The sequence below is a fragment of the Megascapheus bottae genome, chromosome 5, assembly GCF_031878675.1.
Source record: "Megascapheus bottae isolate mThoBot1 chromosome 5, mThoBot2.hap1, whole genome shotgun sequence".
NCBI lineage: Eukaryota > Metazoa > Chordata > Mammalia > Rodentia > Geomyidae > Megascapheus > Megascapheus bottae.
This window is the reverse complement of record NC_143513.1, coordinates 72,330,888-72,354,197: the sequence shown is the minus strand read 5'-3', so window position 1 is coordinate 72,354,197 and position 23,310 is coordinate 72,330,888. Positions and strand designations below refer to the sequence as shown.

Below are 23,310 nucleotides of genomic sequence, written 5' to 3'. Positions count from 1 at the left end.
GAAGAATTCTGGTTAGCAACAGTGGATAAAGGGATAGCATTCCTATCCAAGTATTTATTATTATGACATTCCAATAATGCTACATCATTTACAAGAATTCTTGCCACATCTTTTTATATTTGAGGAATCATATTAAATATTAGAGTCTTCAGTTTTTCAGTCTATTCTGAGCCCATTAGAGATAATTTTCTCAGTTCATCCTCTTAAATGAGAAGTATTATTTCCATTTCATAGATGACTAATGGAGATTTATTTTGGTGTCTTAATTGCACAAGGTCATAAGTTAATAAATGAGATAGCAGGGATTTCAGTGTGACATGGTTAACTTCCAAATAATGCTCTTAATAATGAAGGTTAGGAGGCTTTGAATTTGTAATGGATGCTCTGGACTCCAGTCAATCTACTGTAGCAGATATCTACTCTGACATTTTATTACCTGATCCATCCAGTAATTCACCCAGAGAGTGAATAAGTAATTAAAATTTTCTGTTTTAAATTTATTTTATTGTCAGTTCTTGAGTTTGCCTGGCTTTCTTTCGTAGCCAGTTCTCCACCACTTGAGCCACACCTCTACCCTGGCTCTTTGCTTATTATTTTAGAAATGAAGTCTTATGAAGTTTTTTTTTTAAATATTTAATTTTTACTCTGGTTAGCTTCAAACTGTGATCCTCAAGATCTTAGCTTCCTGAGTAACAAGGGTTTTAGGCATGAGCACAGAACTCATGTAAGTCTGTTGGGATTTTTTTTTTTCTTTTTGGCTCATGGGGTTTGAACTTGGCCTGGACATTGTCCCTGAGCAATTCAGCTCAAGGCTACTACCCCACCCTTGAGTGAAGCCCCACTTCCCGTTTTCTAGAGGATATTTGGAGATAAGAGTCTCAGGTCCTTTTGTGCCTGGGCTGGCTTTGAACCTTGATCCTCAGATCTCAGCCTCCTGAGTAGCTAGCATTACAGGCCTGAGCCACAGCGCCTGGCTAGTCCTTTGGAAATTTTAAAGCTGTTCAACTTTCCATACTCAAATGAGATGATTGTACATTTAATAACTGTGTAAACCAATAAGCAAAGACTCCCTCTGTGATGTATGTGCAGCACAACAGTCAACTTTCACAAGAGAGAGTCCAAGATCCTATTGCTGGTTTTGCCAACAAGCTGACTTCGGGATCTGCACATTTAGCTATGACTCACAGAGGGATGCTTTCAGAAGTTAGCAAATCCAGTTTGCGTCATGTCATGAGAATGTAGGACCTGACTGGGGAAAACTCACAGGATAATGACGTAGTTCTACATGATCTCAAGAAGAGTTAGAGTAGAATAAATAAGCAAGCGTGTGTGTGTGTGTGTGTGTGTGTGTGTGTGTGTGTGAGAGAGAGAGAGAGAGACAGAGACAGAGACAGAGACAGAGACAGAGACAGAGAGACACTGAGAGACAGAGAGACAGAGAGACACTGAGAGACAGAGAGTCAGGGACACACAGAGACAGAGAGAGATGCAGAGTGACTCAGAGAGAGCCAGAGAGACAGGGACACACAGAGACAGAGACAGAGAGATGGAGGGGCAGAGAGAGTCAGAAATGGGAGGGACAGACAGGGAGACAGACACACACAGAGACAGAGAGACAGAGAGATGCAGAGAGACTCAGAGAGAGACAGAGAGACAGGGACACACAGAGACAGAGACAGAGACAGAGAGACAGAGAGATGGAGTGGCAGAGAGAGTCAGAGATGGGAGGGACAGACAGAGAGACAGAGACAGAGAGAGACAGAGAGAGAAAGAGAGAGCCAGCCAGCCAGCCAGCCAGCCAGACCCAGAGGCGGCGGGAGGGGCGGAGGGAGGCGCGCGCCCCACCTGTGGATCATGTTGCGCGTGTACCACACGGAGGGGAAGGACTCCTTGAGCACGGACGTGTAGTTGCGGTTGAGGTCGCGGCCGGACAGCGAGCAGCGGTAGTTGCCCACGATCACGCCGTCGGGGTTGAGCATGGGCACCACCTTGAAGACGAAGGTGTCGCGCAGCAGCTGCGCGTCGCGCGAGTCGCCCAGCAGGTAATCCAGGAAGCCCTTCATCATCCACGAGCTGTTGGTCTCGCCGGGGTGCACGCGGGCGGTGAGGATGACGGCCTTGCGGCGCCGGCCGTCGGCGTTCTTCCAGGGCGTGGTGATGGTGAGCACGTACACCATGTTCCTGGCCAGCGTGGGGCACAGCACGCGGATCTTGCAGAACTTGGAGCGCACGGGGTCGCTGTGGATGGCCGACAGGTAATCCTGCAGGTTGCTGTAGGTGTAGGGGTAGCAGTGCGCGAAGTAGCAGGTGTCCTGGCTGTGCGGGAACTGGAAGGTCCAGGTGAGCGAGAAGAGCTGGCGGCCGTCGCGGCCCTGCTGGCTCTTGTAGTACTTGATCTGCTCCCCGATGCGCCGCCAGCCCACGCGGTGCAGCTGCGCCTCCTTCTCCGAGTAGAACAGGGGCCGCATGCCGCGGTTGTACAGGCTGGCCGGCTTGGTGAAGTTGACGATGGTGAACCTGTACGCCGTGTCGGCCCGCGTGTTGGTGACTTGGAAGTAGTACCACTGGGTGTGCTTGTTGGTGAAGAGGTCGGGGCGCACGGTCAGCTGGTACTCGTACTCCGCCCTAGGGCGCCAGAGAGGAGGAGGAGGAGGAGGGGGTGGGGAATGCACACATGGCCTCTCACCTTCGAGTCAGTGAAACAATTACTTGATGAACGACTACGACAACAGCCACGTCTACCTTGTCTGGTTTTGTTTGGGCCCTGGGGTTTGACATCTGGGCCAGGGCGCTATCCCTGAGCTGCTTTTTCCTTTGCCAGTCCTGGCCTTGATTTTAGGGCCTGAGCACTGTCCTTGGGTTTTCCTCAAAGTTAGAGCTCCACCACTTTGAGCCTCAGCACCACTTCTGGCTTTTTCCTGTATATGTGGTACTGAGGAATTGAACCCTGGTTTTCATGCATGCTAGGCAAGCACTCTACCACTAGGCCGAACCCCCAGGCCCCCGGGGCTTCCTTTTCTTTTGCTCAACGCTGGCTCTCTACCACTTGAGCCACAGCCCCACCTCCTGCTTTTCTTCTTCTTTTTTTGTTTTTTTTTTTTTTTAAATTTTCCCTGAGTTTATTGGAGATGAGTCTCACAGACTTTTCTGCCCTGGCTGGCTCTGAACTGGGATCTTCAGATCTCAGCCTCCTGAATAGCCAGGATTACAGGTTGTGAGCACTGGCCTGGCAGAGAGTGTAACCATGTTTACCTAAGACAGTACCCAATAACAAGTCAAAACAGAACAGGGAAGCTGGCTAGGACTGGTGTGGGAAAAGGGCCAGGGGGATGAAAGAGAGTGGCGGAGGGTAAGTCTGCTCAAGGGACAGTCTATGCATGTATGCAACATGTTATAATGAGCCAGCACCGTGTACAACTAATTGATGCTAATAAAAATGTAGAAAAACATTAAAATGTCCTTCCCCCCCCATTAGAAACTGTATCCTAATCTAAAGCCTTTGTATTGCATTGTAATTCTACATAAAATCTGCATAAAAATCTGCATATTTCAATGTAATTGCATTTTCTTTTGTAAAATAACTGATTAAGGTATTATGGAAACTGAAGAAAAACCCACATTTTTTTCTTCAAACACATATTTTGACTTTCTAATAATTTGAATTCTTTTTTTTTGGCCAGTCCTGGGCTTGAGCTCAGGGCCTGAGCACTGTCCTTGGACTTTCTCAAGTCTAGTGCTCTACCCACGTGAACCTCAGCACCATTTCCGGCTTTTTTTTTGTGTGTATGTGGTACCAAGGAATCGAACCCGGGTCTTCGTGCATGCTAGGCAAGGACTTTAACCACTAGGCCAAACTCCTGGCCTAATTTGAATTCTTGAGATATGAAATTGTCATTCAGAGAAATTTAAAAGCATTTAAAAGTTAATGTGATCACATAGATTGTAAAATTTGAATTCTTTCAGTACAAGGACTGTATTTGGTAACAAGCTAGTCTGTAAACATATATATATATATAATTTTTTTTTTTGGTCAGTCCTGGGGCTTGAACTCAGGGCCTGAGCACTGTCCTTGGGCTTTCTCAAGGCTAGAGCTCTACAACTTGTGTCACAGCACCACTTGCATTCTTTTCTATGTATGTGGTATCGAGGAATTAAACCTGGGTCTTTGTGCATCCTGGGAACAGGTAAAATAATTCCTTCAAATCCTTGATATCACCAATTAGCACTTACACTTCAGGAATTACAAGAACTTCAAGAGACCTAACATAAAAATGAATAAACATTTAATGTTTCACTCCTTAAATAAAAATAATTAAAACCTACACTTTGACTACCTTCTGTAGATTACCACTTTCAAACCTTGCTTCAAACATCAAGGTGTTGTCACAGTTATCCGCAGGCTGCTTCAAGGGTGTCCGATTACCCCCAACTCGGGAATATACAAAACAGGGTTCTTTATAAGCTGGTAAGAAAAGACTAAATCAATGACAATAAGATATATAATGAATTTCATATATTTGAAAGCAAGGTAACACATTTCTGCATAGAGCAAAGAAAAAAAGATGACAAGAATGTTAGAAAATACTTTGAACAGAATGACACAGAACACACGTAACACGTCTTTTGTGGGCTGAAGTAGAAACAGTGCTTACAAGGACATTTAAAGTTCAGCATGTGAAACACTAGAAAAGACTTAAAACTAGAGTCCCAATTCTGCATTCCTTCTTGGGATTAGATCACTGGGAAAACGTTTGGCTCTCATCCTTGCCACAAAAATATTGCTGTGGGTCAATGTACAGCTGTTCTTGAACTCCTCAAAGAACTGTGGTTACAGGACCACTGCTACTTCAGAATCTAAGACACTTCTGGGGAGAGTTGGGACCCGAGCACTAACTTACCTGGTACACACGACTGACGCTGAGGTGGCAGCCAGGCACTAATGGCTCACACCTGTAACCCTAGCTACCGAGGAGCCTGAGATCTGAGAATCACGGTTCAAAGCCAGCCCAGGTATGAAAGTCCGTGAGACTCATATCCAAATAACCATCAGAAAACCAAAAGTGGCACAGTAACTCAATTGGTAGAGCTGGAGCTGAAGAACTCAAGGACAACACCCAGTCCCAGAGTTCAAGCCCCATGACCGATAAAAACCCCAAACCAAAAACACGAAAAAATCAATTGGTAAAGAATGAGTGGAGTAATAAAGAGAATACAGGAATACAGAGTTTCTTGGAAGATTATCAAGGATACACAGATACACAGATGTAAGGGGATTTTATACCTACCAAAGGATATACAGATGTAAGGAAAATTTATACCAACCAAATATGTAGAGGTAAGGGGATTTTGTACTCTTCTCGTGGACCCCACCACATAGTGAGAAAAGCAATGGATGAACTGCAAGTAATCCTCATCACAGTATTGAGTGGGAGGTCGGGGTGTGGCCAGCACGGTGGAGAATGACACAAAATCTGCCCAGATCACTTCTCCTCCCCTCTCGGGGAATAATATCTTAAATTCTTGGAGCAAGGGCAACAGACACTGGCACCTGTAGGGCACTCGTATGCATACGTACTATCCAAGGAAAGGAAACTGACTAAAACCCCCAAATAACACCAATGTTTTCTTCCCTGAGGAAAGGTAGGTTTACACACTGGAAGTACACCAACAGTTGAAGATCCTGGAGTACTGAAAAGATTTTCTTTCTGAGAAGCAGGGACTCTATGTGTGGCTAAGGTAGAGGCCTAATGAGAACGACAGCAAATTCCTGTTTCTTCCCTCAAACCTTCACAAGCCATGAGAACCAAGTGACAGGGACCTAGGCATTTGGGAGCAGTGAGAAGTTCAGAGATCCTCTATGAGGAAGACAGCAAAGGCTGCCACTCCTGCACCATCACTCCAGCTCCCTCCTAAATGGGGATGTGGGATTTGAAGCTTGTGGTGCAATGAAGAGCAAACAATAAATCGAGGCCTACCTTATTTCCTGGTTACTAATGTAATACCAGGCCCCTACCCCATCTCATACTCATACAATGAAGAGTTAGCAAGTGGACATTTTGTTGGTTGGGTTTTTTTCAATTTTTAGGCATTAAAAACAATTTGCCTGTCTTTACTGATGTTCACAAGACCTCCAGATAACAATCTGAAGATTTCAGCACATACACACACACACACACACACACACACACACACACACACGCACAGGAATCTTCCATACACTGTCAAAAGGCAAAACGTAACCATTCTATTAGAGAAAGAAGTTAGATCTGTCAGATAGAGAAATTAGAAGATGCATGATTAATAAGTGAAAGGTTCAAGTGGAAAAAAAGAACAAATGAGTATTTCTGAATAGAAATTGTCAGAAAGCATTAACTTGCATGTGAGAAATGAAAACACTAGAACAGAAGCAGAGATTGCCTTTGATGAACTGCATAGAGCAGAGGAATAAACACTGAACTCAAAAGGTGACTCACCAGAAACAAAACTGAAGCATAAAGTTTATTTTGTTTTAAGCAACTCACACATACACATACACATACCCCACCTCCATCCATGCCTATGTGATTTCAGCATTCCTTTTTAGTCTTCCTTAACTTTATCTACCCTTTTGTAAAGTCATTCAATTAAACTTCATGTGCCTTCTAATACCCGGTATGACTCTGACTGAATCACCTCAACTATTTTAATTCTTTTAAAATCAGATCTTGCTTCAGCTATTCCTGAAACTATAAGCCAGGTTAACCATTTAAGTATTTTAAATCAACTTTTTTAAATGTTAGAGGTGCTTTTTCTCTTCAGGTGTTTAGAAACATGTGTGCAAATATGTGATTTATAGAAATCCCTTTGAAGTTGTTTTTAATATATGAAAAACACTAAGATGCTAAATTCTGATGGTGAAATTGTGCTAATAAATTGTGCCAAGAAATATTGGAATATTAGGACACAAGCTAAGATTCTAAGTTTGATTATCAGCACTCTCTATCATAAAAGCAGACTAAGAGTATGCCTGATTGAATACAACTTGCAAGGTGTGAATATTGATCTTGAGTAGTAATGCTTTCCTGGGATATAATCTTGGATGTCATTTGTGTCTATGGTATTTTATTCAGGTATGAAAATGCCAACTCTAAGAAATGCATCAAACAAGCATGAAATGAAAAGGAAGGTATCTGAATGATTGAAAGAGATGCAGAGAGACTAACAATTGTAGATAACTCCACCAAGTTTACCTTCAAAAATATGTGAGGCACAATTCATTCTAAACATAATTCCCCATTCTAATAGATGTGATAGTATATTTTAAAGTGACTCAGCACAGACTAGTATATCTTCAAAAATATAATGAGTGCTAGCTCATACTGAATCAACATGTACCTCAACATTTTTCATAGGGATAGAAACTTTCTGGTAATCTGAGTTTCCCACTACAAAGAGCAAAACAAGTATAACTAAACAGTAATACATATACCAACATGTATATATGGATGTATGTAATATATAATTTGTGTGTGTGTGTGTGTGTTGTGTGTGTGTGTGTGTGTGTGTGTGTGTGCGTGTGCGTGTATATACTAGTCTTGGGACTTGATCTTGAGTACTGTCCCTGAGCTTTTTTGCTCAACTCTACCACTTTGCCCCTTGAGTCACAGCTCTGCCTAATTGGAGATAAGAGTCTCATTGACTTCAGTTAACTGAGATCCTCATACCTCAGCCTCCTGAGTAGCCAGGATTACAAGTGTGAGTCGCAGGAGCCTATCTCATTAGGCACTCACCATCTTCTGCCAGATAAACCACAGTATCTTCACTGGTGTTTGAATAGGCAGGTTCTATTTCCAGGCCGGTGGGGACATACACTGGCTCAGGAAACAAAGGAGTCCAATCTGGAAAAGAAGGAAGGGAGGCATTATATAAATATGATATCAAAATGAAATAGGAATAATTTCCTGTACATTTGCAGACCCAGGCTAAAATTTACTATTTTGAGCAGGCTATGTTCACTGAAACACCATCCCACTGAAACAAAACTCATATTCCTTTGTATCTTGTTCTGCAATTATCTTGAGTTGTTCAAGTTTCTGTGTGCTCATTATCAATTTGGTGTTATGATTTCTATTTTTTCCTCAGTCCTTGATGTCTTTCTATCATACCTCTGGACTCTCTGTCCCACCTTTTCTTCTATCTTTCACTGTATCTTAAGCCTCTTTTTTTCCTCTTTTCTTTGTCATGGTGATACCTTCAGTTTATACGTATTTTCAGGTTTCTTCTCTCAAAAAAAGAGTGTATATTCTTAGACTCTCCATCATTTTTCATTTGAAAACATTACCTGCCAAATTTATATATGTATGTACACACACACACACACACACACACACACACACACACACACAAATACATTGACAAATACCCTAGCTGAATAAGAATCTGCTGATAAGAAACAAGCACTAATTGGAGAAACATTTTGGACATTTTGGACATCTGTTCTAGCAATGCGATAGCATTTGAGATAATGAAGAAGAAGGAAGTCTACTTACAGAGACTCAATAAACTTCCACATTATGCATTATAGGATTAATCAAATAACACACAATCAAATATAAATTAATAGTAAAATTATAACTACTAGTGGAAAACCTTAATCAACTCAAGCCAAAATGCATCACAAACTTACAACTGCTTTCTGTTCTGCAAACCCTGGGGTATTTTAGCTATCTGCTTTTGTGTAAGCTTCTTATCAAAGAAATAGTTGGAGATTTCCTTAACCTCTGCATATGCTATTATTTATTTCTTAATAAGTGGCCATATAAAGACACACAAATATCTATCAGAACTGGAAAAACAACTTATATAACTGTCAACATTTCAGTTTTCAGTTTTCCAGAGTCTCCCTACTGAGAACCATATTTTGAGAATCAACCTAAGCTAGCTTCAGTTTAGCTTTTGCTTACTTTAATCCCACTCTGTCATTAAAATGTTCTTTGCATAGTATTTGAAGTAGTGGTCACTTAAATGTTTGTAGATTAAGTGGAAGGATGGTCAGAAAGATGGATAGATGACTGGATGGATGGCTGAACAACTAAGGGTAAATATCCACATTTAAGTATAAATGATATAATACAGGTTTACTACCATAAATTCTTTCTATCCCACTATATATCTTCATTGCAAAAAAGTCACTCTAGCATTATTTAAACTTTCATCCTGTGTCTAAACCAATTTACCCACCACCAGCAATTTTGTAAGTTCCATTTCTTCCTCTTTTCTTCAGATGTCTATGAAACGTTTCTTGGACTTACTATCAAGGAAATGCAAACTCAACCCAAATGGAATGATTGAGTTATAACAAGATGGAGTACCATTTCATATATTTACTTGCTAAAGACAAGTTTTAAAACTTAAGAATCAACAAATGATTTATTTTCTAAGAATCCTAGAAAACTAGATTACTATGGAGGCCAAAGGTAAAACAATACTTTGTACATTTCCAAGTGCTGGGCTGGGAGTTTGGCCTAGTGGTAGAGTGCTTGCCTAGCATGCACGAAGACCAGGGTTCGATTCCTCGGTACTATATACATAGAAAAAAGCTGGAAGTGATGCTGAGGCTCAAGTGGTAGAGCTCTAGCCTTGAGAAACTCCAAGGATAGTGCTCAGGCCCCGAGCTCAAGCCCAGGTCTGGCAAAACAACAACAACAACAACAACAACAACAACAACAAAAAACCCCCCCAAACCAAAAACATTTCCAAGTGCTCCAGATTAATTTAGTAATGGTGCCACCTGATGGTCATTTATGGTTATTGAATTTTCCTTTGTTTCTCCCCTCATTCCCCGTATTTTTACATGAACATCCATCAGTTGTACTACAGGGTTTTGTTTGACTTGTGGATATAGGTACCCTGATCAGATGCATCCCCGCTGTCACTCTCCCTCATCCCATCTCCCCTCCTCCCGAATCATCTCAAGCTATACTGTTCCAGTTTCACACATGTATATAAAGTATTTTGACCATATTTACCCACTTTTGCTCTCCAACCCTCATCCCATAGTTGTTTATATTTCTTGTATTCTTTTTTTAGTTTATTACTTAAATGGGTTTCATTATATTTCACACATTCATATGTAGTATTTTAATCTGCAGATTCGTCTCTGATTTAACTGATATCTTTAAAGTAATGATACTTTGAACTTGTTATAGCCTAAGTATGTAAATATATGTATGTCTGTATTTGTTTTTTTAATTAAAAGAAGTGCCAGTGACTGTTGGTGGGAGTGCAAACTCATTTAACCACTGTGGAAAGCAGTATGGCAGTTCTCAAAAGACTAAACATAGAGCTCCCCTATGACCCAGCAATTCCACTACTTGGCATTTACCCAACCGTCCTGAAACAAGGGCATACTAAATCCACTAGCACAATGATGTTCGTTGCAGCACTATTTACCATAGCAAAGATATGGAACCAACCCAGATGCCCCTCAGTTGATGAGTGGATCAACAAGATGTGGTATTTATACACAATGGAATTCTATGCTGCTGTCAGAAAGCACGACATCATCCCATTTGTAAGGAAATGGAAAGACTTAGAAAAAATCATATTAAGTGAAGTAAGCCAGACTCAAAGGAACATAGGCCCAATAGTCTCCCTCATTTGTCATAATCAGTAGAAACCTTGGGCTCTCCTAGCAGATATTTACAATAAAACAAAATCTAGAGACATTAGGCCAAATAGTACGACACTAAATGTAAGGCCTCCAGGATAAGGAAACAAAAGCCATATAATGAGTGACTGTTGTCCTTAATGTACTATGTTATCTCTCATCTCTTTTGCCATCCCTTGGTTATCTCATATTGTTACAATTTTTCACCTTGTTATCTGATATATTTTATATGTGCTTAATTGGTTATTTGAAATTGGATAGGGAAAGGGGGAAATCAAGATAAGTGGGGGGAGTGTGGGAGGGAAATGGGGACCATGTCATGAGAAAGGGTATCAATGTTTGTGAAGTTATGCACCTTCTATCTGGTGAATATAATGTAACCCATCTATAAATTACAATAAAAATTATTAAAAAACTGCCAATCAAACTGCAAAAAAGTGCCCTGATTGTATTTTTTAAATTTATTTGGGTCTCTTAAAATTTCTATTATTAATGTATTATAGCTTCTATATAGAAGTCATTTATGCCTTTACAGAAGTTTAGACAATATTCTAGTTTGCAACAATGAAAAACATACAGACAAAGGGCAGCAGCAGTAAAGATTTTTCTGCTCTGAAATATTTGTTGGCATGATACTTAATCCTCTTTAAATATTTGGCTGTATATTCCCTACAAACTAGAACTCCTCCAATGTAATTGTAGTGCAATGTAGATCTCCATGTGAAGCCAGAAATGCTGTCTATCGCAAAAGGATCCAGGTTAAAATCACACGCCACCTTTGATTATCCTGCATCTTAACTTCAAGTTTGGAATCATTTCCCCAGCTTTCTTTCTTTTGTGACTTTAAGACTTCTGAAAATGACTTCTAATTTTTAGCTAAGAGACATTGAATGTTAACAAAGTACTACCTCTGCCTTGTGATAACACATCACTTGAACAAACTACAAATGAAACATTTTTCTGGAAACTTCCAGCCAACTAAGTACACCTGCAAAGGAAAAACCAGACCCTGAACCCTGAATCCTGAAGGCTGTACTGCTGGCTTCCATATCAACTGGTCAGCAGGTCCAGCTAACAATCTTCTAGAAAGCCAAAAGTAGCTTAGTGTGAGTGTAGAGCCCTTTGAGGTTGCTCATTTAGGATTTAGCCTGTTACAAAAGCCAGTCCCAGTTGACTACAGACTCATGGGTTTATTTCTGTGCTTTCCATTTTATTCACTGGTCTATATGTCTAGCCACATGATTAAACCACACCATCCAGAACACTTTGAGTCTTGAAGACAGAAGGTATGAGTTCTCAGCTTTGTTCTTTCCAAGTTTTGTTTTGTTTTTAAATAGGGAGAAGGAGAGACCAGGGTTTCTTGGTTTTTCCATGTGATTTTAGGATCAGCCTGTCAATTTCTACAAGATAGCCAGTTAGTAGTCTAATGGAAGTTGCATTTAACATATAGACAGATCAGTTTGAGAAGGACTTCTGTCATGACATAAGAAATGTTCTAATTTGTGAATATGTATATTCTCAGCCATCTACTTTATGTAGATGTGTGTGTGTGTGTGTGTGTGTGTGTGTGTGTGTGTGTGTGTATACAGGTACTAGTCTTGGGATTTGAACTTGGGGCCTCTTGCTCTCACTTGGCTTTTTGGTCAAAGCTGTCTCTTTATCACTTGAACCACATCTCCACTTTTGATTTTTGCTGACTAATAGGTACGAGTCTCATAGTTGTTCCTATCCTAGCTGGCTTTGAACCAAGATCCTCAGATCTCAGCAACATAGAAATATAATTGATTTTATATACTGACCTTGTTCAACCTTGTTGAACTCATTCATTAGTTCTTAAATTTTTCTAGCAGACTATCTAGGATTTTCTACCTCTCAGATCATGTAAGACCTGAGGACAAGTCTCCTGCCTGCCCAGTGGTCTTTTCCCAAGTGGGGAGCATGTCTGAAGATATGTTCCTTTTGGTCCAGCATAGCATCACCACTCTGGTACTTGTGGTGCTTGTCCTTGAGTATGGGCCATGTCTGCCATGTTTTCTACACCTACGATGCACGGCTACCCTCAAATGCCTGCAGTCACTCTGAGACACTGGTAGGCCCTGATGACATTGATCATGGCCAAAGAAGAATTGACATAGAGGTTTGACTTCTGTACTCATTCTGAACCAAAATCAATATACCAAACCCAACCAACCCCCTATAATTCATTGGTCTGAAAAATCTTCCATCCTGAACGCTAGATGGTAAAATCAGAACAGTTGGTTCATACATCAGATGATACATACCCACAAAGGGACACAAGAGGCAGGAATAAACAAAGAACCCCAAAAGGAGTTCCCAAAAAACAAGCCTTAAAATAAGGGACCTCCATGAGCCATTTGAATGAAATTCACACTGAGGATCCTCAGAAAACTTAGTGAGCTGTGACAATATAAACAGCCAATTCAACAAAACAAGGAAACATATATGATCTGCATGAAAACTCGAAAAGATCTACCTTCTATTTCTGTGGGAATGCCTATTCTAACACCATACTAACAAAGCAGAAGTTCTAAAGTCGGAGTCCCTTACCAATGTGCTTGACTTTTTCATCAATGACCTCGCAGTGGTAGGGCCATCGTGTGGGACTCAGTGGGCCAGAAGAAGACACGCCATATAAATCCCTTGGCTTTCGAAGGCGAGGCACCCATCGTCCTAGCTGATACTCCAAGAGAATCTGCGTGGTCCGGGGGAAGAACGGGTCGCCAAGAGCGTCAGCTGGAAAGATTCAAACACAAGGCATGAGCAGGAATGTCATGATTCCCCCGTGCTTTGCACGACTTTCTGTTTTTCTTCCAACATTAGTTCATTCACGGATATCATTACTACTATCAAATAATTCTTCGCATTTTTAAATTAAAAAATGTATGAACATTTGTGACAACTCACATTCATAATAGCTAAAAATGTGTGTCAATGTATATACACTGTGGATTCATGCTGAATTCTCCTTCTGTATTCTAAAAATGTCAATTGCTTCTCTCTCGCTCTCTCACTGTCTTTTTGCTTACTTTTTATTTTAAAAGTTGTTTTACTTTATTCATCGTGTGTGCGTGTGTGTGTGTGTGTGTGTGTGTGTGTGTGTGTGTGCATGTGCTGGTCCTGAGGCTTGCATTCAGGGTCCTGAGCTCTGTCCCTAAGCTTTGTTTTGCTCAAGGCTAGTGCTCTACCACTTGGGCCACAGTTCTCCTTCCAGTATTTTTGGTAGTTTAGTCTCACAGGTTTGCCCTTGCCTGGGCTGGCTTCAAACTGTGATCCTCAGGTCTCAGCCTAAGTCACTAGCCTCTTGGGTTGGGGAATCATTTTATTGTCAGTGACTTTAACACACCACTCTCACCTATGGACAGATCAACAAGGCAAAAACTCAACAGAGAAACCTTAGAACTGAACAACTATATAGACCAACTAGATCTAACAGACATCTGCAGAATATTCCACCCAGCAACAACACAATATACGTTTTTCTCAGCAGCACATGGAACATTTTCCAAAATAGATCACATCTTAGGCCATAAAACAAACCTGGACAGATTCAGAAACACTGAAATTATTCCATGCACACTCTCAGACCACAAAGGCATCAAACTGGAACTGAACACACATCTCCACCAACGAAAACCCTGTAACTCATGGAGACTGAACAACACATTGTTGAATCACCAATGGGTCATCGAAGAGATCAGAACAGAAATCCAACAGTTTATGAAATTCAACAGTAAGGAGTACACAAAATACCAACTCCTTTGGGACACAGCAAAGGCAGTACTCAGAGGAAAATTTATAGCGCTGAGTGCCTACAACAACAAGTTGGAAAAATTGCAAACCAACAAGTTAATGTCTCACCTTAAGCTCCTGGAAAAAGAGCAACAAACCAACCCTAATCCCAGTAGAAGAAAGCAAATAATTAAAATCAAAGCAGAATTAAATGATTTGGAATCCAAAAAAACTATAGACAGAATCAACAAAACAAGGAGTTGGTTCTTTGAAAGAATTAACAAAATTGACAAGCCCTTAGCAAATCTTACCAAAAAAAGAAGAGAGCATATCGAAATAAACAAAATCGCAGATGAAAATGGTAATATCACGACAGAAATTACCAAGATCCAGAATATCATGAGGGAATACTTCTCAAACCTTTATGCCAACAAATTTGAGAATCTAGATGAAATGGATGAATTCCTAGCCAATATTAACATACCCACACTGAACCAAGAAGAACTAAGCCAACTCAACAGGCCTATTTCAAGCTCTGAAATAGAAATGGCAATTAGAGAACTTCCACCTAAGAAAAGCCCAGGGCCAGCTGGATTCACAGCTGAATTCTATAAGGTCTTCAAAGCAGAGCTCACACCAATACTCCTCAAGCTCTTCAACGAAATTGAAAATGAAGGTTCCTTACCAAACTCATTCTATGAAGCCAGTATAACTCATCCCCAAACCAGACAGAGATTCATCAAAGAAAGAGAACTATAGACCTATATCTTTGATGAACATCGATGCAAAACTTCTCAACAAAATACTGGCCAACCGTCTACAACAACTCATCAAAAAAATTATACACTATGATCAAACTGGATTCATCACAGGGAGGCAAAGCTGGTTCAACATACGCAAATCAATTGATGTAATTCAACACATCAACAGGAGCAAGGACAAAAATCACACAATTGTCTCAATAGACGCGGAAAAGGCATTTGACAAGATCCAACACCACTTTATGTTAAAAGCTCTGGAGAAACTAGGAATCCATGGAACATTCCTCAATGTAATAAAGGCTGTGTATGAGAAACCTACTGCTAGTATTACACTTAATGGTGAAAATCTAAAGCCATTCCCTCTAAAATCAGGAACGAGACAAGGATGCCCACTCTCTCCACTACTCTTTAACATAGTACTAGAATTCCTAGCCAGTGCAATAAGGCAAGAAGCAAGCATAAAGGGGATCCAAGTAGGGAAAGAGGAAATAAAACTATCCCTCTTTGCAGATGACATGATTCTGTATTTAAAGAATCCTATAGACTCTACTCCCAAGTTCCTTGAGCTGATTCAAAGCTTTGGAAGAGTAGCAGGCTATAAAATCAACCCTCAAAAATCAACTGCCTTCCTTTATGCCAACAGTGAGAGGAACGAGGCAATAATCAGGAAAGAAACTCCTTTCACAATAGCCTCAAAGAAAATAAAGTACCTAGGAATTAGCTTTTAACTAAGAATGTAAAGGACCTTTTTGACGAAAACTTTAAAACCCTAAAAAAAGGAAATTAAAGCAGAACTAAGGAAATGGAAAAACCTCCCATGCTCCTGGATTGGAAGAATCAACACTGTGAAAATGACAATCTTGCCAAGAGCTATCTACAAATTCAATGCAATACCCATCAACATCCCAATGTCATTCTTTAAAGAAATAGAAGACGCAATCCAAAATTTCATATGGAATAATAAAAGACCCCGTATAGCAAAAACACTTCTTAGCAGAAAGAACAGCGCTGGAGGAATTTCAATTCCAAACTTTAGACTCTATTACAGAGCTATAATTCTCAAAACAGCTTGGTACTGGCACAGGAACAGGCCTGAAGACCAATGGAATAGAACTGAGGACCCAGATATTAAACCACAGACCTATGGCCACCTAATCTTTGACAAGGGAGCCAAAAAAATAGAATGGAAGAAAGACAGCCTCTTCAACAAGTTGTGCTGGCAGAACTGGTTAAACACCTGCAGAAAACTAAAGCTGGATCCTTCTTTGTCACCTTGCACCAGGATTAACTCCAAATGGATCAAAGACCTGGAGGTAAAAGCTGACACACTGAAAACTTTACAGGAAGGAATAGGAGATACACTAGGCCTCCTTGGCACAGGTCGAAACTTTCTTAATAAGGACCAAGAATCACAACAAATCAGAGAAAGGCTGGATAAGTGGGACTGCATTAAACTGCAGAGCTTTTGTATGGCAAAGGACATAGCTAGTAAACTAATCAGGAAGCCTACAGAGTGGGAGAAGATCTTCACCAACCAAACAACGGACAAAGGCCTCATATCTAAAATATATCAACAACTCAAAAAATTGAATCACTCCAAAACTAACCTCCAAAGTAACAACCATCCCATTAAAAAATGGGCCAAAGACTTAAAGAGAGTCTTCTCTGAAGAAGAAACAAAAATGGCCTATAGACACATGAAGAAATGCTCAACATCTCTGGTCATAAAAGAAATGCAAATCAAAACAACTCTAAGATTCCACCTCACTCCAGTTAGAATGGCCAGGATCAGGAAAACGAATGACAACAGATGCTGGAGGGGATGTGGCCAGGAGGGATCACTACTACACTGTTGGTGGGATGCCGGGGCCAACCGGCAGCAAACCAGGGTTCGCAGATTGGGGTTCCTGAAATAGGGGACAAGGACTAGGAAGAAAAAGAAGAGAGACAGACACACCAGGTCCGGGATATCCGCAGTCCAGGCAAAGACTGCCGAGACTGCCGCGTTTATTTTCCACTCCCCCTTCTTCCCTCCTCCTCTCCCAGGGAACCTCCAGGTGTTACATTCATATGGTAATTCTCAGGTCATTTACATAGAATAGGGCCAGAAAGCAATAAGACAATATAGCCATCGTCTGATGCAAGTCAAGGTACAGTTTGATTCCACTCTGGCTCCCAACAGTGGGAGTGCAAACTCGTTCAACCACTATGGAAAGCAGTGTGGCAGTGCCTCAAAAGGCTAAACATAGAGCTCCCCTATGACCCAGCAATTCCACTACTTGGCATTTACCCAACCATCCAGAAACAAGGACATACTAAACCCACTAGCACAACAATGTTCATTGCAGCACTATTTACCATAGCAAAGATATGGAACCAACCTAGATGTCCCTCAGTTGATGAGTGGATCAACAAGTTGTGGTATTTGTACACAATGGAATTCTATGCTGCAGTCAGAAAGAATGACACTGCCCCATTTGTTAGGAAATGGAAAGACTTAGAAAAAATCATATTAAGTGAAGTAAGCCAGACTCAAAGGAACTTAGGCTCAATGGTTTCCCTCATTTGTCATAATCAGTAGAAACCTTGGGCTCTACTAGCAGAGATTTGCAATAGAACAAAATCTTGATACATAAGGCCATATAATGTGAAGCTAATTGAAAGGACCTCCAGGATATTGAAACAAAAGCCATATAATGAATGATTGTTGTCCTTAATGTACTGTGTTGTCTCTCATCTCCTTTGCTGTCCCTTGGTTATCTCATATTGGTATAGTATCTCACTTTGTTATCTGATATATTGAATTTATTTGTATTTGGATATTTGAAATTTGATAGGGAAGGGGGGAAAACAAAGATGGGTGGGGGGTGTGGGGGGGGAGGGAAATGGGTACCAAGACATGTGAAAGGGTATCAATGTATGTGAATTAATGCACCTTCTATCTGGCAAATATCATGTAACCCTTTTACTAATTACAATAAAAAAATTTAATAAAAAAATCATTTACAGGCCGGGAGTTTAGCCTAGTGGTAGAGTGCTTGCCTAGCATGCACGAAGACCTGAGTTCAATTCCTCGGTACTACATACATAGAAAAAAAAAAGCCAGAAGTGGTGCTGAGGCTCAAGTGGTAGAGCTCTAGCCTTGAGAAAGTTCAAGGACAGTGCTCAGGCCCTGAGCTCAAGCCCAGGACTGGCAAAAAAATCATTTGCGTCTATCTATCTATCTATCTATCTATCTATCTATCTATCTATCTATCTATCTATCTATCTATCTATCTATCATCTTTTGTGCCAGTCCTAGGGCTTGAACTCAGGGCCTGGGTGATGTCCTTGAGCCTTTTTTCCCTTCAAGACTAGTGCTCTACCATTTGAGCCACAGCACAACTTCTAGCTTTTTCTATATATGAGGTACTGAGGAATCAAACCTGGGTCTTCATACATGCTAGGCAAGCACTCTACCACTAGGCCAAACTCACGGCCCTATTATTATTATTTTTTTTAATGTGATCCTTATTTTATTAAATCTAACCTTGTTTTTATTTTTTCATGAAAAAAATGGAAAAGTTCAAACCTGTTAGCAGTGCACAATGATGAATATCTTCATCTAAAAATTTTATAAGTGTATCTTCATCCTGAAACAAGAGAATTTTTAAATTTAAAACCCAACAATTTCAAATTTAGAATCGTTCTATATCCATCTTATACTTGGAATTAAGTATGTATCTTTAATGTTTAATGAATAAGAAATTAAAGAAATTATGGGCTCTTGGTCTCAAAGTAATAGCTCCAATATTCTGGAACCATCAAATCTGCATCTTAACTGCTCCTCTTTCACTGACTGTGGTCATAATTATGACTGTAGCAAATGATCAATGTTTAAAGAGACATGGGAACTCGAGAAAACAATTTAAATAAAGGCTAAACTAAGCTAATGGCTCATGCCTGTAATCCTAACTACCCAGGAAGCTGAGATCTGAGAATCATGGTTCAAAGTCAGCCTGGACAGGAGAAGTCTTTGGGATTCTTACCTCCAATTAACCATTAGAAAACAGGAAATGATGATGTGCTTCTAAGTGATAGAGCACTAGCCTTGAGCAAAAAGAGCTCAGGGGGCTGGGACTTTGGCCTAGTGGTAGAGTGCTTGCCTAGCATCCACAAAGACCCAGGTTTGATTTCTTGGTACCATATACATAGAAAAAGCTGGAAGTGGTGCTGTGGGCTCAAGGGTAGAGCTCTAGCCTTGAGAAAGTCCAAGGACAGTGCTCAGGCCCTGAGCTCAAGCCCAGGACTGGCAAAAAAAAAAAAAAAGAGCTCAGGGACAGTGCCCAGTTCTTGAGTTCAATCCCCATGACCACAAAACAAAACAAAAACAAAATACTACCAAGAACAACAACAAAAAACCCCCCCACAGATTATCATAAGTTTAAAGGGTTAAACATCATTTTAGGGAGCATATTTCTATATAATATACACATGATAATTTACATTTTTTAATAAAATTTGAAGAAAATCTCTCAGAAATATGGACTAGAAACAGATAAAGTATTTTAAGGCTCTACATTTTTCTTCTTCCTTATTATTTTGTTTGTAATATCAGAACCATTTTAACTTTTACGATTATTGTGATACACCAGAGGTTTATAGCTTAAGTGATTTTAGAATGATACATACTAGGATGTGGTACAGTAGAATTAATACATACAAGAAAATAAGTGGACATCAATTATAAAAATAAAATACTAATGATTTAATGCATACATTTTAACAAAGCCCAAAAGATTCTTTTTTTTTTTTTTTTTGCCAGTCCTGGGCTTGAGCTTTGGGTCTGAGCACTGTCCTTGGACTTCTCAAGGCTAGAGCTCTACCACTTGAGCCTCAGCACCACTTTTGGCCTTTGTGTGTGTGTGTGTGTGGGGGGGGTACCGAGGAATCGAACCCGGGCCTTTGTGCATGCCAGGCAAGCACTCTACCACTGGGCCAAACACCTGGCCAAAGCCCAAAAGATTCTTGGTGAAAGTATTCCCTAAGGGACCAAGACATGTGAAAGGGTATCAATGTATGTGAATTAATGAACCTTCTATCTGGCAAATATCATGTAACCCTTCTATTAATTACAATAAAAAATGTATGAAAAAAAGAATAAAAAACAACAAAAAAAGAAAACACCGGTATAGTTTTTTCAAAACAGAACATATCATATCCAATTATTAGCTTAACTTTCAGCCATATTATTTCCCAACTTGAATGACAATGATTTAAACATGTACTGGATTTATTGTTAATAGATGTGAGTTATACAAGGGATAATTTCATTATCTGTAATGTATTCCAATCAATCTCACTCCCTACCATTATCCATCTAGTTGATTTTGTAACAAATTGATTTAAAATACATAAATATATATATATTAGCTCAAAATATAAGATCAAAATTAAGAAAAATTTACCGATTCATCATCATCACTGATTGTTCTGTCTGAATAATCTTCCTTTTCTGAGTCTTCTGACATCTCTTCCAGTGTTTGGCTTGAAATAATTTTATTATGTGGATAGGCTGTAAAACAATTTTTAGGGAAATTATTTGACAGTTTTTCTTGTTGAGCTGAAGGCATAGTTTACATTAAGTGACTACTTAAGAAAAGTTCAATTGTCTGTAAAAACTAAGGATGGAGCTAATAAACCCTTTATTGAAGAAATGCTTCATTAATATGAGGCAAATCACAATAAAAGACAAATCAAATAAGTAATTTAACTGAAAAAGAAATCTCCAGATTACATAGCCAAACAATTTATAGTCTTCATTTACAATCTAATACTATACAGTGCTAGTACCTTCAGAATTATCCTAAGGCACAAGAGATCATAAAACAAGAAAAATAGTTTATACAAGGCAATTAAGCGTAATAACATGATGGACATTTTGCTTATGTTAGTTATACCGAAATTTCATTGTTACATTTCCATACATTTACAATGGATTCACTATCATTCTGCCTAGCATCTTGTGTTTTCTCTCCCTCTTCCCAAACAATTTCAACAAGTTTCATTGTTCTGTTTTCATATGTGCCATCTATTTCTACTCTACTCAAACCCTTGCATGCTTCATTGGTAGTAATATAGTTTGGGGTTTGGATTCTTTTGGGGGGTCAATTGTAGGACTTGAAATCATAGCCTGGGTGCTGTCCCTGAGCTCTTTTGCTCAAGACTAGCAACTCTGCCATTTGATCCTTAGCTCCACTTCTGGGTTTTGAGGGTTAATTGGAGATAATAGTTTCATGGGAACTTTTCTGCTGGTGCTGCCTTTGAACTGTAATCCTCAGCTCTACGAACTCTGTGTCCAAAGTGTCTATTCCTTCCAAATTTGGTCCCTTGCTCTCTTTCTGGCTGTTATTTTACACAACACTCCATCTTCTTCCAGTTTGCAAGCAGATAGGCCCAACCAACCTAAAGGGAAACACCTTAATCTTTGACTGTAATGTTGCTGAGCCACAATGTAATTTGCCTGAGCGGCATGTAAAGGCTGAAGATAGCTCTCTTAAATGTAATGCTATTCTACAACTCCACCTCTATTGTTGTTGACTAAAGAAATGCTTAGAGGTCCTTTAGACTCCGGCCTTTCTGGCCTTCTATCAAGACCTAGGCTTCCGATCCACCCGCCACATTCCCTCTGAAACTCTTCTCTTTTACCTCTCAACCTGCAGATGGTCCCTCAACTTACCAACCTTCTCAGGTCCCTCAGAAATCCTCCTCCCTCTCCCCATCCTCATCTTCCCCTTTCTTCTCTCTTTATCCTCCTCAATCCTTTAAGGTCATATGGTCCTCCTACTTCTGGATTCACCTCTGAGACTTTTTCCTCTTGAGGTCTTCTGCCACCTTATTCTGAGTAAGCTGATGGCTGATAGCTGGTGCTATTGGCAATGCCACTAGAGGGAAGCCTTACCTCAGTCTGGCCAAACAATATAATAACTTGAGGAAGTTATTATATAATAGAATTATTATATAATATATATATTATTATATTATTATTATATAATATATATATTATTATATAATAGAATTATTATATAATAGAATTTGCTTCAATTGAACACACACTGGCCACTGACAGAAGAAATGTCCCCTAAATGGTTTCCTCTTGGCCTCATGTAAACAAGAGAGCCATTGGAAGAAGGATTACTCCTACTTTAAGAAAGTGTGGCACAAACCCCTTCAGGTGTCTAATGGCTCTACTATGTGATGCATCTTCAGGTGGCACTGCTTCCGGGAACTCTAGACACTGAGGGTTGATTAATCAATTGGCCCCAATGCCAGATCAGACTTCAGACCTCACCCTCATCATAGCCACGCTGCAAGGAGACTAATTAATCTTAATTAACAAGCAAAAGTTTAATAGAGAAGCTAATCAATCTTATTTATAGTGGAGTAGCTTACTCTGCCCTCTTTAAATTTACAGGTTCTATTTCATCATTTACTCCCATAATCTGTCAGTGTCTTACTCTTAATGCCTTCTATACTTCTATACCTCCTTATGAACTTTCCAGGACACGAAGTCTGTCTTCTTCACTCTTCTATTGCAAGGAACTCATTTTCCATCTGCTGATCCTCTTCTCATTAAACAGTACTACAAACCTTGAGGTCTTTTGGATCCTGTCTCATACCATAGCATCTATTGGTGGTGCTGTTTATAAAATAGTTAACAGTGTTAATATATGGAGAGAGTGTGTTTTCTATACTCTTCATTGCCACATCTATAATCTTATTATTTCTTCTTCCATTTTAACTCTCCTTCATCCTTATTTCACGACTATAAGCCATACTGCATCACTTCAAGCTATCAATGCCTCTGTCCCTAAGGACTGATGGTTTTGCACATGCGCAGTCCAGTCAGAACACATTGCTTTTCCTGACATGACATGGCATGGTCAAATCTCTTCCTGATGGTGCTTTTCCAGTCAGGCCCACAGTCCTGGGGCTGGACTCCTACTCAAAAACTTCATTACATAAATACCTTTTAAATTCACTCTCTCAAAACTGCCATGTCTATCTAGGAGCCCATGTTATAGTAAGCTTAGTTTCAAACCCAGGTCCCTATCCGTGCAAAAGCAAATGTTAGCTTGTGGCAGATCCTACTTTCACTACTGAAGCATCAGT

At 40.0% G+C, this 23,310-nt stretch overlaps 1 protein-coding gene across 14 annotated transcripts in view; it reads right to left on the bottom strand.

Annotated features, from left to right (window-relative positions):
* Positions 1–23,310, bottom strand: part of Agbl3 (AGBL carboxypeptidase 3) — a 53,700-nt gene that overhangs the window by 27,997 nt on the left and 2,393 nt on the right. For 11 of the 14 annotated variants that reach the window (XM_090333337.1, XM_090333343.1, XM_090333339.1 and 8 more), the window contains exons 2-7: positions 20,607–20,713; positions 18,731–18,791; positions 13,217–13,402; positions 7,770–7,877; positions 4,324–4,462; positions 1,846–2,625 (exon numbers count right to left, since the gene is read on the bottom strand). In XM_090333337.1, coding sequence (XP_090189463.1) covers positions 1,846–2,625; positions 4,324–4,462; positions 7,770–7,877; positions 13,217–13,402; positions 18,731–18,791; positions 20,607–20,669 — 1,337 coding nt within the window. In that variant the 5' untranslated portion in view covers positions 20,670–20,713. The remainder of the gene's footprint in view (positions 1–1,845; positions 2,626–4,323; positions 4,463–7,769; positions 7,878–13,216; positions 13,403–18,730; positions 18,792–20,606; positions 20,714–23,310) is intronic. The other 3 variants (XM_090333340.1, XM_090333338.1, XM_090333345.1) reach the window with 3 other exon arrangements.